Source organism: Cyphomyrmex costatus, unplaced genomic scaffold (genome assembly GCF_001594065.2).
Source record: "Cyphomyrmex costatus isolate MS0001 unplaced genomic scaffold, Ccosl1.0 scaffold166, whole genome shotgun sequence".
NCBI lineage: Eukaryota > Metazoa > Arthropoda > Insecta > Hymenoptera > Formicidae > Cyphomyrmex > Cyphomyrmex costatus.
In genome coordinates, this window is record NW_017275674.1 from 433,972 (window position 1) to 450,082 (window position 16,111).

Sequence of the window (16,111 nt, forward strand, 5' to 3'; positions counted from 1 at the left end):
ATTATTAAGCGCATATGTTATTAAAAATCATAGAGAACTCTTCGTATCGTCAAAAAGAAGCAGGAATTATCATCAGAACTATTGTATCTAAAAATTAATTTTTCAAAAATTTTTAATTTTTTTTTATTATTCGAAAATTTCTTTTACATATCAGGAACTCTAGGCAATCGCAAATTAAAGCTATTAAGCCGCTCAGAACTATTCCACCTCGAAATTCGATAAAAAGTTAGCACCACATTTTTAAAAAAATGTAAAAAAAATGTTTATTGAGCGGAACTGTTGTTATTAACTATAGGGAACTCTTCGTTTTGTCAAAAGGAAGTGGGAATTCTAATCAGAACTCCTGAGTACTATAGTTGGGGTGCTAACTTAACATACCCATGATCAGCTTTGACGGAAAATTGAATTATTCTTTTAATTAATTTATTCTCATCAATCTAATTCTGAGTTGTTTATAATTTAATAACACGTTAATAACATTTTTCCTTGACAAACCTTGGTGTTTCTTTTTATTAGTTACTGGTTATTTCTATAAATATTACCGAAGCCTCGATTGAAATGAAAAAGGATATTTTTACAACATCTGAGAGAATTCGAATCTTAATTAAGATTTTTGCAATTTTTTGCAATTATTTATTTACAGTTTTCGAGCGATTGCCTAAACCATACTTTTTGCAGCATATTTTAAATAAACGTGTAATAAATTGATGAAAAGTTATACATGTAAGTATAGATACCTGAAACATATAAAACTACAATTGCTAATCTTTATTTTTATAAAAATTAAGTACTAAATGGAAAATATGAAAAATATTTAAATGACACGCACTCGATAATATTACCTTACGTTTACATATTATAAAAAAGAAGAACAGGAAATTATATTGACGAATTCTAAAAAGGTTAATCAATAGGTTAAATGTTTTCATTTTTTTACCGTTTAGTCTATAATTTTGCAAACGAAGCTTGTGGATTTCTAAAAAGGAAAAAATTACAGATTGATTAATTTTTCAAGATTTGTATTATATTTTTTATTAATACATTACGTATAGAATAATGATCGAGCGGAAAATTGCCAAAACTGAAAGTTACTATTTTGTAATATAAAGATGGATTAAATGAAATAAATGCTGTACATTCTTTTCGCATTACATATTAATAAGAATGATGACTGCTGCCTCATGACTTTGCAGAAAAAACCTGTTATTTTTATTAATATATATTACGAAAAGAATGTAGTTAATAAGAGTTAAGAATTTATAAAAATAAAAAGCTGGAAATGTGTTGTTGGTTACATCACACTTAGTAATCTGTGTATAATGATATATGTTCAAAACATCTGGATGGTGTCATTTTTATAAAAGAAATTTATAGCTGGAATTTTTTAAAGCTTAATTATAATTATTAATATTAGACAATATATTTAATGGTTTTCAAAAGTATTGATTATCATACAAATTCAGATAGTTACTACATACGCATTTAAAAAAAAAATCATAAATTAACTAAATTGTCCTTTTTATATTTATTTTTATAAATTCATATATTTGTATTCTTTTGTACTGTCAATAATACGTATCTTTTACAGTATAAACAATTTATTTATTTTATCGTAACCCACTTACTACAAAATAACAAAGCTATAAAAAGTAACAGCTATTTAATTTCTCAATTGTCACTACGTAAGATAGCTTTTTTATCTCTCAGATGTATTTTATTTTGAAATTATCCTGAAATATGTACGATTTCATTAATGTAATAGTATTTGCATAATAATAATAATTCTTGCATAATTATACAAGTATGATTAACAATTTAGTCTAGATTTGAAAAGTTAGAAATAGTTTGTTTTTTCTTAGATGGTCAGGATATCGAGTTGAATTATAATGCGAAAATGATAGAAAAGCAAAGTCAGCCAATTTAATTGGTAATTGCATAATTAATCGTTAATCACAACTTAGTTGACTCGCGATAGAAGATAATACATTTAAATTATAACATTATTTATAGATACATTATCATTCATACTTATTGCTGCGTCGATATCCAGGAAGTTATGAACGCTATTTACATTTCAAATGGTAGCGCCTACGCGCTTTACGGCGGGTTAGAGAGCAGGTTGCTGTTCACGTTATCGCGCCGATATCTGCGGTAATCGCGCGGTAAGAAAATATATCGTGCTAAACTGAGACATTTTATGCAAGTACATGATAATTCGCGAAAAGCCTTCGTGAATTGAGATGCTTGACATGCCACGATGCAGCGCGTATGTAAATATTTCGGTGATTATCATTCTTTTGTTGCTACGATTGTGGAAATAGCGTGAGAAGGTGCAAAACGGCCGGAGGTTATTTATTCTTAACGTGTAATAGCTGTGTCATGAGCATCTTTATCAAAGGTAGCCGCGCGTAAATAGTCCGTCAAATATTTCTACTTGTTGCAAAATGACACACGCATAAAAGTTGAACTCGTTCTTCTACACGCGATTACATAATCTGCAAGAGTGTGATACGGTATAAACAAATAAATTTTACAATTTCTTCTTGCGCATTGAGAAAAAAAGTGATTTCTGCTTCAAACACTGCATTATAATCACAGTTATTCATTCATGCAACTATATTGTAAAAGTGATTGCTTTAAACATTTTTTTACAATTTTTTAGTTACTATTATCACATGAAATAAACATAAACATTAAGCGAATGTTAAGAATATATTTCTATTTATTATAATTATGTATTATATAATGTAACATATTACATAATTGGATTATATTGCACTTATTATATACATAAAATATTTTATTTATTATCTCTTGATATTTTGCTTTATAATGTTTGAAATATGTGTATGTGTGTGTTATCACGTAATTTATTTATAATTGATAGAATTATAAATAGGAAATTATTATTATTAACATCGTAGTAGTAATAATTATAAAAACGAAATTCTCGATTATAATTATTTTAACTATCAATTATAATTACAATTAGGCACTTTTCTCTCAATATCGATTGCAAACGAAGGATTTTCAATTTTTCAACTCGTGACGCTAAATTTCGGGATTGCGTCGACTCGCCGCGAGACTCCGCACGTGCAAGCGTTGGCGCTAATAATCGCCATTAGCGAATTCGATTATGCTTTAAATAGTCGCTCTCGTAAAACCTGTCGCGGTTGCTTGCACCGAGGCGGACTTTACGGCTACGACGTGCCAATCACCCCTTTTGTCGCGGGGGAAATGGGATTTCCTCGCGTCATTTCTATTCCGCTCGCAAATTGCCGGTAGCGAAATCAAAGGACCGCGTCGCCGCCCGTTCGATCGATCGCGGCCTGTTAAAAATCGTTAAACGGCTTCACCCGAGCAACCGGAAGGTGTCGTTTCGTAATTGCCACGCGAGTCGAATGTTTTATTAACCTGCGCGTGGATTCTTTGGCGTGTCTGTGACCTCATGGAATACTATGACGAGGATACTTAAGGTGACGGGTTGTCGCAAAATTATATTATATAAAGCTTAATTAATGGATATTATCTAATGGACGGAAGTAGACACGACGGAGTCCTTTTATCATGTTGCTACATTAGCGATTAATCACTTATGTACAAAGATATTAAATGTCAGAAATGTTTCACACATGTCTGTCATTGTAATTATGTTCAGTATATACGTCGTTACGCAATGCTATTTATATAAGTTTTTATTATATTTATATAAGTTTGCTTGAACATTTTTTCGTGGGAATTTATCAAGTGAAAAAGAATGTTATCACGGATTCAAGGTTATCCACACCTTGTACTAACTATTGGCCTAACTTTCAATTAACCTCCCGTTACGAGATTAACTCTTCATCCTCGACTCGCTATATTTACGGCCGGTTGCCAGTTTGAAATTATCCGAAGGCAAACGGAATTAAATAGATCGGTTTCGAATAATTAATAGCGTCACGGTTAATTATTTCAGATACGTGATGAAATTACTTCGTGAAAAAGAGTTCGATGGTCGCCACTGTAATTACGGTAGCCGCGAGAAATAATAAAGTCGGGCAATCAGTAAAATGTCATGCTATCACGCCGTAATTCCGCTGCGATTTATGGACCTTTGACTTCTGATAAGGAAGAGAGATTTAAGGTTTCGCAATGAGGATGATATTTAGCAGTCTTTGACGCTATTTTAATTTGTATCTGTATACATTTTTCAAATATTTAATATCGCTGCCTTTGTACCGTTTAATAATAATCAAGAAAGAGAGTTTCGCCTCGTTCGGAAGTCGGGGCTCGTTTTCTCACCGGATATATTAACTCCAGCTCACCAAACGCCAGCGCATCCACCTTCCCTTATTTGCATTTTCACCTGTTTCGCAGTGCGCGCCGTCCGTCGTTGCTTACGTTCGTAATGGTCGACGTCTCGTCGCACGCTTAGCGACAATTAAAAACGCATTAGTGCGACGCGGTGAACGTGCGGGAGCGGTTTTTGCCAGCGAAATGCGATACCACAGATAGAGAAAGAAAGACAGAGAGAAATGAAGAAAAGGTAGAGAGGAGGTGAGAGAAGAGAAAGAGAGAGAGAGAGAGAGAGGGAGAGAGAACCCGAGGGAAGCTTGGCAGGCTGCACGGAGGGAGGAGGGGGTATAATTTGATACGTTTACCATTTGGTCTTATTTTTGAGTAATTTCGAGTCGCTCTGGGCGTCTCAGCTGCGAAAGCCGCAGCACAAGCTTCCCGTAATTACAGGCCGTCCGACTCGGCTCTTCGTTTCTCCGCGCTGTGTCGTCCTCGTTGTTGTCGTGGTTTCCTCCTCTTCTTCTTCTCCTCCTTCTTTCTTCTTTATTGCACGGCAATGGACGAGTTAAGCGCGTCGCTCCAGGCGATGTCTAGGAAGTTCCTAGGGAACCGCTAACGATGAAGCGCCCGTTCACGATCCCCGCCATGGCGCATGGGATCGATAGGGATCGCGAGTCGATCGCGCATCGCCCACCTTCGTGAAGATCGCATTTCGGATTATATTATAAGATCCTTCCCAGCGCGATCGTAATCTTCTACCTTAGCTCGTTTAAGGATCTTAAGAGTCGAAAATAATAGTAGAAATTGAATTGTATACATAATATATATGTATATAATTAAATTACATTAAAATATGGCGAAACGGTTGTTTCCTGTATAGATAATAATTCTTTGGACGATAAATTTTCAGTAATTCCCGTTTGTCATTGATCGAGAGTTACAAAAGCGCGGGTAATTATTTATCACGTTTGTGCGCTGTTTGCAAAGTTTTCTCGCGTCGTTAAGCGTAATTTTAGCCGTCCGGCTGATTAATTATTAGCGAAACGCGATTGTTACCTCATAGTTGCGGACCATAGTCCGGTACGCGATATATGTCGCGCATTCAAAATCGCGGCCGAGTATACAGTCGCAGTAAGAGTCATCGCATTACTATTCATTACCCACATAAATAGCGATCGCTTCACGCACGGGCACGCCGCTAATGATCCTTTATTCCGTCGCTGTAATTAGCAACACCGTGTACCTGCAGAGAATCGCCCGCTCGTGTATATCTCGACATAATTTACATTTATCTAAACTCGCTCTCTATTGTATAAAATCAGAAAAAAAATACATTATAATATACGTACGTCGCGTGTGCTGGATTTAATAAGATATATTGATAAATTGCAATCAAAATACATCAAAAAATAATAATTTTTATATTGTTTTAATATGTAAAATCTGTAATTATAGCGAATACAATAATAATTTATCAATTCGGTATAATTTTATCTGACTAAAGTTGAAGCCGAAACGCCTGACGTTATCGTCACCTCGGAAAAGCGTTGATTAATGCATCTATTTTCATACAAGGCGCTTTGATCCCATCATGAATTAAACTTCGTTACGCGATTCGCAGGAATGCGCTCGCGTGTTTTAAGCAGCACACGTTTATGTATGCAATGTATTAAACGTTGGTTTCGCGAGAACGCGATTTCAAGGAGTGACAACGAGAAATGAGCGGTAGAGCAAAACAATGATACACTTAAAGTTCAATGTTCGAAGAGGCTTAATTTATAATTTTCTATTTATTTTCCCTCGTTATCCAATCCAAGAAGAAACGTGATACACGTAAAATTCAATTGAAGTTTAATCAGCCTTTTTCGCGCGAATCTCTTATTTCTCTAAATGAAGAAAAGTGCGATTTACTATCTTGATGAAAAGCTACTTGAAATGACAGGCCTATACAGTAATCTAAAGATTATACGACGGATTCTTTCCCGATGCAAATAGGATTAATGCTGTTAGATACGAATCTCTATCTCCGGATATCAAGATAGCTATTCATTACCTAAAATCGTAGGTACTCACGTATCGACAGCATTAAATGTAGTGATTTATTCGGTCGATTGCAATACTATCGATCGATGCATTTAACCTACTTCTCGATCACTTTGTCAGTTCTAATGCCGCAATTGAGAATCCGCTGTGGCCAGCAAAAAATATGGGAAATGTACAGATGGCTAGGGGATATAGCAGTCGCCGCTCTATCCAGCTATTAACTTGTCAGTTTCAGCCGCGAAGATCCTAACGGATAAATTTTTCGCAATGCAAATGATACGATTCACCGTTGCGGCTGGTCGCGTGTACGTTGTACCGGTTACTAGCTCCATAACCTACTGCGCGTGACTTATTTAGATCACTTTGCGCGCTGACGCTGTAATTTAGAAACCGCAATGAATAATAACACGGAAGGCGCATGCAAATGCTAATTGATGTCAGAGATCGTCAAGAGGAAGGATAAAAAGAAGTTTGAAACTTTATGTTACGTTTATTTCGAATTATATACAAGAATCTTTCCCAGATTCTTAGCCTCGCGTTGAATTTCCATACGTCGTATAGCATAAAATTATATTATCGCGTAATCATATGCATATCACCTTTTCTTTTCGAATCTGCATTCAGGAAAAAACATAGTGATAATAACTTATATAGGATAACTGTCTAAGTTTTATATTACGTAGAATTATAGCGTCGGGACATAATTTTTCACCGTATCATTATCGTGCTTCACGTGATTTTCGCAAAAAAAATAGAAATGTGAAAATGATAAAGTCTATGCGATCTTTATTGATCGGAAAATCAGGTTTTTGATTGAAAATATAAAAATTTTTACTGTTTTGTGCATTGACAGAAGAATATTTAACTATGTACATTAATTCTACTTATAAAACTTGTACAGTTGTTCATATAGTTGCTATCACCAAGATTTTTTTTCTCTGAGTGTGCACGAACGCTCTTTGTGAGACTTCCGATTTCGACTCATTGTCAGTATCTCCGCGATATCTTTTTAATGATTTCAAAAACTGATTGCTGAGAGTTGTATAACACACAGTCCCCAAAGTACAGTCACGCGCCATAGGAAAACCGTGCGGGCGACGTGGCGATTTATCGTCCCGAGCTTTCCGCTAAAGCATCTCTGGTGACTTCCGGCATACGTGGCTATCGGCCGATCGACATGGCTCTTTCGTGGTAGAATACTCAATTACCTGGCCCAGAGTTCCTGACTTTGTACACCTTCTCTCCACGAGTAGGTGTTTCTCTTTCTCTCGTTCGGCACGCACGACCCTACGGCTTGTGAACGAATTCGTGGCTTGCGTGCCGATTATTTATTTTCAAGGCGAGGCCTCTATGAGGCATATACGGACACTAGCCGGATGACGTCCTGGCGTTTAACAATTAATTAATCGTTAATAAATCGCGACCTCCGTTCCCCCATTCGCTCATGCTAATCGCCCGAACCGTCTGAAACTTTATACCGGCAGCTCCTCTGGTAATTAAATTACCATTTTAATTTGTCGACGGTGAATTACGCGTTCTTACCAACATCGCGCGATTCATATCGCTGATTCATTATTTAGATTCAACATTTACCTTCCTTCTTAATGATATCTCATCAACTTCGTGGTAATCTCGTTTTCTCTTTTTTTCTTGATTTTCTTTATCGCATCTTTTTCTCATCTTTTAATTTTCAGCGAAAATGATACCGCTATTATAATCAAGTCTTGTTAAAATAGTCCTAAATTAGATCTAAGTGATTCAAAACAAAGTTTAAAATTTCCTGAAATCTTTTGGAATTTTAAATTTTGTTAAAATTGTTCGTCTCAGGTCCTGACATACCCGGCTTCTTACTTCAACCCTTCAGGAAGCCGAAGAGAATAAGGACAGCCTTCAGTCCAAGCCAACTGCTCAAGCTGGAACACGCCTTCGAGAAAAATCACTACGTCGTCGGCGCAGAAAGAAAACAGTTGGCGCAAGCGTTATCATTGACCGAAACTCAGGTAAGCTTAGAGGAGCTCACTGAATATCTTACATTGATTTCATCACACAAATATCGAGTCAAATGAATTTTTCAATCAAACTCAGAAATTCTTCAGCCGGGATTACTTCTATCGTATATCTCTAACGAACTAATTATAATGATAAATATATTATTATTTGCTATTTACTTGTGGTAGAAAGTATGACACCACAAGTAATATTGAATATCATGTTAATATCATTAAATATTTAATAAGATTTAGAATTGCGATTAATAAAATCAATCATTTGATTGAGATTGATAATTACATTAAGATTATCTGATACATGAACGTTTTCTAGGTTCTGAGTGTAGTACGCGATGCAAATGGTATACAGAATTAATAAAGTAATGTCAGTGGCGACTTGACATTAGCATTCTTGTGACGCGTTAAGCAAGATTGATATTTCTTACAAGGATCGCGGCGTGAGAAGAATCACGGTCTTGCTCGAAGATGCATTCGCGTGACGCGGCGATCCTCATTGTTTTCTCTGCTTGTTTCGTAGTCAGTAATAATCGTCTCATTTGCACTTTGCTCAAGCGTGATATAGTCTTGATTTATAAAAAAGATATTACCATCATTGTAATGTAATACTCCTGACACTTTATAGACTAGACACGCAAGACAAAAAACATATTTATTTTTTTTCATACGTATTAATTTTGTATACAATGTATGTATATTTACATATAATTAATACGTATTACTATAGATATCTATGTAAATATATGTATGTATTAATCCTTTTTATTTATGTTTATATAACAAATATGTAATGCAGTTTAATTTTAATTTCTCGATTCAACTTACTTTTCATCGTTTTCTAATTCTTACAATTAGAAAAGAATGAAAAGTAAGTTGAACCGAGATTAAAGTTTATCTATATTGATAGAAATGGACATAAATAAGATTATTTATATACACATACAGAGTGTCTCGTAACGATTATAATAACGCTTAAAGGCGAATTCTTATTTTGAAAATTAAAGTCGAAAAACTGTAACATTTTTTTAGTTAATTATTAGGTAAATCATATATGCAATCAAGCATTTTTATTGGACTAGATCCTGTTAAAGGATCTATTGTTTTTGTGTAAACATTGGACGCCACATAGGCTTATTCTATAATCTGTATGTTCATCTGGTTTGGATTCATTGAGATTATTTATAGCCATTTAGAGATTATATTATTGCATGAAGCATCTGTCGAACAAAAAGAGATTTTCTATTGTAATGGATCATCGCTATGCGATTATATTCTGAGTATAATATACAATAATGATGTATAGCGAAAAGGATTCTTTTTAAATACAACAATACTTGTTTAAGTACAGCAACAATGTTTTGTACTGAATTTAATGACAACTCTAAACATTTATTATAGCTAGTCAGTCAAGGAAAAAAAAGATTTAATAATGTTTTTAACACACTATTTAGTTTAGTGTTTATGTAGTGCCACATAATGTCGATTTCCAACAGAGTCGAGAGCATTGCTGTATAAAAATATTGCCGTTATTTTTTACTAATTTAAAAATGTAACGTTACCATTGTTATTATTTACGAAATAACGATGTTTTTTGTATATTAAAACTTAAAATTCTCAACTTGATATAACAAGCTTTCCTCCATATTAAAATTATCTAACAAAATCTTCTATAATTGGTTTATATTTATATTAATATTTTTATTTTTTAATACATATTTATTTTTATGAAAATAAATTGTACTTTATAAACGCAGATTATTAAAAATTTTTATTAAATATTGATTTTAAACATTAATATCGTTATTTATAGTATTCTAATATTTACTGCCAATACTGAAAATTTATAATTTACGTTATATACATGTACATACTATAGATTTTCAGTATTGGCAGTGACTATCACAATAGCCTAAAATACATATAAAGTACAAAACAATTTTCCAATGTTCAAATTTTATATTATAAAATATTTCTAGCCAATTAAAAAGAAAGCAATCTATTTAATAGTTATAAAAATAATTAAGGGATAAAAGTAACAGTTGAATTCGTTACCGTATTATAAAAACGTAACAACATTACCATACAAACAGAAAAAAGTAACGAAAATGGTAACGACGTGACAGTAACACGTCGTACTTCTTAATCCTGCCAACCAAACATGCTTTACTGTTAAAAATGTTTGATGATGTACATCTACAGTCTAATTTTATAATATTTCTGTTTAAAAAATTTTGTGCATGTATGATATACAGAATGTTTTAAACGAATATTATTATACAAAATATGATTATTCCAATGAGAAAAAAAGAAAGAGATCGATTGCTACTATATTAATGATCTTGTCTGCAAGGTTTATGCGTAAAAAAATCTCTATTATTTATTAACGTATACGTCAGTTAATATCGTATTTCAACATTAATGCGGTAGTAGTATAATACGGCAGTCATATAATACCAGACGCAATAGATTAATGCAATCCGTCGACGATATTTATTAGTCGTATTGATATTTATTATCGTCGGACATTAGGATTACATTAATCTCTCGTTAACGTCGCTTTCTACTCCTTTAAATAAAACATAGATTTGCTATTTTTAACCTGGAATTAATATCTGAACGCTGAAAGAAATATCAGATGCGATGGACAAAGCTAAACCAAAATTCTCAATTGACTAAAATTCGCGTGTCAAATAGAACTGCATTAAAATTTATAACTACCTATAGTCCGAGGTATCAAGTACAGCCACGATTGAAGGTAACAATGACTATGTACTCGCGCGAAACGTTAATGGCGCAGATCAAGCAGGGGAGAGAAAGAGAGAGAGAGAGAGAGAATGAGAGCGCGAACGAGAAATCGACGGGGTAGTATAACGAGGGGATTGATATGCTAATCCGTGACCGAGGGGTGGCCGTGTGTCTTTCGGTGGTGCCCGATACCGTTATGTGCACGCACTCACGCACGCATTTAAGTACTCACGCACTCATGTACGTGCGCGCGCGTATAAACGAAAGTAGACGTAGAATCGGGTATGGCGCGCTCCAGATGCGTATATCACGCGCCGCGTTACGTATTCCATGGGCGTAACGTGCACCAAAAAAGGGCAAGGGTCGGCTGGCAGTATCGGGAATTAAACCGAGAGAAGAGAAGACAGAGAATAAGAGAAAACGGGAAACCACCGAGCGTGGACGCCATCTTGGACCGCCGCCGTCGGGATGTTCCAAACAGGCTTCTCTGCCTCGCGTTCTCCTCTTCGTCCTTTCCGCATCGCCCTTCTTCATCTCCTTCGCCACCTCTTGGATTCTCGCGACTATCTCGCGTAGAAAATATACAGCCAGACGACATTTCTTTTCTTGCCTCACGCACTTTGTTAGTGTCGGGAAATTCGAGTGACAAGCAAAGCAAACTTACGGTGGAGATTTTGGAAAATATATTCCTTCTTTATTTAGCGTATTAAGAATTTTACATTGTAAAAGACTGATTTTATATATAATATTTAGCATATGTAAATGCAAACTTATATTGAAAAGAATATTCTACTTATTTATTTGTTGCTTTGTTTCTAATTATAGCGTTGAGTATCAAGAATATTTAAAAAATGATTTTTCATATTTATAAAATATTCTACTTTTTCTACACAATGTTGTTCAAATATTCGAAGAAAAGCAAGTACAATGTAGAGAAGGTGTATAGATAAATGACGCAGTCGATGTCGCATCGTAAAGAAAACTCATAGCCACTTGGTAATGCAAATCGTCCTTTGCATCATGAATAAGATAAGCCGAACTACATGGAAAATTTATACAACTGCCATCGTACTTTTGTTTCCCTTAAAAAAAAAAAAATAATAAGGCCAACTCCTGATCGCGCCTGTCTCTGCTAATTTCACGTAAACATTAATTTTCCTACGCACATAGTATTTATGCGTTTATTTTTATATGCATATATCTTGATAATTATACAACCACGCACGCGAGTGAATAATTACATAGAATTCTTCAACTTTGTTGTTCTAAACATCGGTATACGAGGATACTTTCATGTTTAAGAAATAATAATACCGTAAGGGAATAATAAATAATAACGCCATCGATGCCGTCGACTTTGTCGTTAAATATCGTCTCGCATGAGAGAAGGTATGATCGCGCGGATAAGTAGTAGTGGCCTTTTTTTTTTTTTTGGCCAACGAACCGTTTACTTCGCTGTGGGCGTCACGTTAACAAGGCGTGAGCGCCAGTCGATGGAATTCCACGCTTCTAGGCAAACGCGCTCCTCCGGTTCGACAATCTCTCTCTCCGGTCGCTACACATTTCTCTCTCCCGCGTCAACCCGGGCTTCGAGATTCGCTCGAAGACATCGTGGAACACGGTCGGACTGTTAACTGTACTTTATTACGTGCTGCCCTTGTGGATCCTGCACGACGACGACGACGGCACGTCGTTAATAAGACGCGAATATATCCACGTGGAATTCCGACGTGGCCTCTTCGCGTGACTCCGGGGGCCTCATGGATTATCGGCCAACAAAGTTTTCGCGCGCCGCGGCACGTTACACGCGCCGTGTCGGCGCGTGTTAAGCTGCCTACACATCGAACGGCACGAACAGCACAGTGGATTAAGGTGTTTATTAAAAGACCCCAGGCGTGAATCTATTCGCGGCCCCTTATTTATCGCGATAACGCGAAAATTCGAGAGTCGAGAAGCTTCGAAGAGTATCATGTATTATTGATCATGTTCAAATGAACGACACAGCTATCCAACAGTTCACCAAATGATTGAATATGATTGGTTCTTACTTTTAGATCCAATCAATCATACTTAACCGCTCGGCGAGCAGGCTAGCTGCTCCGTCCGGCTTGAACACGTTATTGGCTGCGTGAGAAAGCAGTTTTGCAACGGGAGTTTAATTCTTTAATACGCAGTAAAATTCTTTAATATAATCGGTCTTGCCCTTTTCTTCCTCGCTGGATTTAAATGGATTAAATCAGTCGTATTAAAGAACTTTACAACATTTGTAAAACTGTTTTTTTTTTCTGCTGAACGCAGCATCATTTACTCCGATTGATCTCACAGAAGCGGTCAAAATTTCGACTGTTTTTCATTAATTAAATCAAAGATTCGATTGTAGTTCCAAATGCACACGCTTACTGTGCATGTATGCAGTACGTCGTGGCTTGATGATATTAGTCGAGCACGAAAGCGAGACGCAAAACGTGACGCTGTGCGACGTCAGCGTGATCGCGATTCGGCGACTCGTAATGTATTCGCCGGGTAATTGCCGGGATAATCGCACGCAATTAGAGTTCTAATGAGGGCCACCGGGTCGCGTGTAACGTGCCTTCGCCTTATGAATCTTAACAAGCGCGAGAACAACCAACGTGTGCGTGCGCGTATGTGTGTGCGTACGCACGAAAGCCGAAGGATATAATGTAACTGCTAATTACGCGCCTCTCGCGACGCTGATTGGCTTCCGCGGAGAAGGACGTGCTGGAGGGATACCGCTAATGGTGTATCATCTCGATTTGCATAACTGCAGTCGCCCAGGGGACCACTCGTCCCGACGAGGTAAACTCGAGCCGATCAATGAGGGCCCGAATTAAACGTTAGAGGAAAATACCGAATTAATTGACGTATAACAAATTTCGTGATATGTATTGTGCCCTATATATAGTATATATAATGAAATTATACTTTTAGTACATTAGTATATATAATACATGTATATTATACAGAAATATAGTTACATATTTTATATATTTATTACATGCAATACCTATATTATATTCTATATTATATTTTACTTTATATTAAATAATATTATTTATATAATTATTAATATAAAATATATAGAATATAATATAGAATATATACTTTATAACATGTGTGTGTATATATACATATGTATATCAATATTATAATTTAACTGGGTTAAGTCAATATGACTATTAATTTATTCTAATCGAATAGATACTTTTTTCGAAGGCAAAGCGAGAAAAACAGCTCGTGATCGCTCGTTGGCATAGCTGAATTACGTGCATGACGCGAGAGATGAGAGCGCGCTTTTACAGCTGGACCATGTGAGTGTATTTTGCGCGCTGCAATTAGCAGTTAAACACTGAGCAGCCAACATAATTACGTTGCGTTATCGAAGACAGAAGGAAATATCGAGCCGGACAAAGGACGCAAATTGAAGGCGACAATCGAACGTAAACATTGTTGAGCAATTGGATACAATGTATGTTTGTAGACGCGCGCGTGTATAATATGTGGTTGTGAATTTTGTACTTTTTTTTCTCCCAGCATCCTCCTCAACTTTTATAACAGAGTCTTAAGGCAACGTACACAATATATTCTTCTTCAATTTGCGTTTCATCTTGCGTCCGCGAGAAAATTTCTTCTCTCTACGAGCCGTATTTCTCACTCGTAAAAATTAAACGGTAGATTTTGTTTATTAACAAGTGTAATTATCGCGGTAATATAGTATTCGCAATTCTCTGCCAACATCGCGAGCTTTCTCCATATTTACAATAATGTCCGTGTGTGACGTTAATTATCGTTCGCGGGAATTTATTAGGGAAAGCACGTCGTATTTTTCGCGGGATCCATCGATGACTCGTTATTAATTTATTGTCGATTACGACGACGCCGTTATTATGGGGACGCTGGCGTTAATCATGCGCGCGGCCTATCGTCGGGATCGACTCTCTGCGGATTTATCATCCCTCCCGATGAAACGGTGATTAATTATCACGATTGCCCCATCGGTATGCGAACAGCGAAAAGAAACTCGATCCCTATTTAAGACTCATCCGGATCATTAATCTCGCCATTAACTCGACGATTTTTCTCGACGATTGTCTTTGTCAGGTATATATTTTTGTCAGCAGAAATGTTCGTCAAAGTTTTGACGGCGTTGCTTAATCACTTTGGTGACTATCATCTTTTAATGTTTTTCTTCCTTTTTGTAAAGTCACTACTACGCACTGAGAAAAATGGTGCGATTATACCAACAAGACGTACATGATTGAATGTATTTTGATGTAACCAAGCAGAATTTATGAATTCAATATCTTATAACTAGAACGTTAGATTTAACTATATGAATTTGGTTAATATTTTCTAGTTGGAACATTGCTCCTGATAGAGGGCAGCAGTAGTTATCGATAAACAGACGGAGTGGAGCGCATGAAACTTATCTCCTTTGGCGACTCACTTCTAGTCCTTTTTTCAGGCAAAAGAGACATAATTTCAGAACGGCTATAGAAGACAAGCATTGTCACCACTGCACTACTTTTATCTTTGGAACAGCCTTCATGATGAGGAACCGAATACAAATGACCCCAAGTTTCGAGCGTTCCTTAAATGTAATAGAAGTACGGAGAATCTCCCAACTCAAATTGATGAATGTTTACAAGATAGCTACATGGAATACGAGATCCATATACGAAAGAGGTAAATTGTATAACTTAATACATGAAATGAAATGCATTAAAATTTTTATTCTTGAGTGTATGAGATCAGACGGTCTGGTTTGGGCGATATCTAGATGAATGGCGACTCAATGTATTACACTGTACGACACCAAACTGGAGTAGTCATTTTGAAGAACAACATGTTACCTCTGGTTTTTGTTGCTTTTTGCCACTTTCAGATCGGATAATGCTGTTGTAGTTAAAAAGTAATCTAGTGAATGTAAATATCGTACAAATTTGTGCGGCGACTGCACATAAAAGTGATCAAAAAGTGAAAGATTTTTACGAGCTGATCACCGCTCTTTTATACACAAA

At 35.8% G+C, this 16,111-nt stretch overlaps 1 protein-coding gene across 1 annotated transcript in view; it reads left to right on the top strand.

Moving 5' to 3' along the window:
* LOC108771840 (homeotic protein empty spiracles) overlaps positions 1 to 16,111 on the top strand; it is a 43,893-nt gene that overhangs the window by 13,364 nt on the left and 14,418 nt on the right. Inside the window, exon 2 of the mRNA XM_018537219.1 lies at positions 8,149 to 8,321. Within this exon, the coding sequence (XP_018392721.1) occupies positions 8,149 to 8,321 (173 nt within the window). The remainder of the gene's footprint in view (positions 1 to 8,148; positions 8,322 to 16,111) is intronic.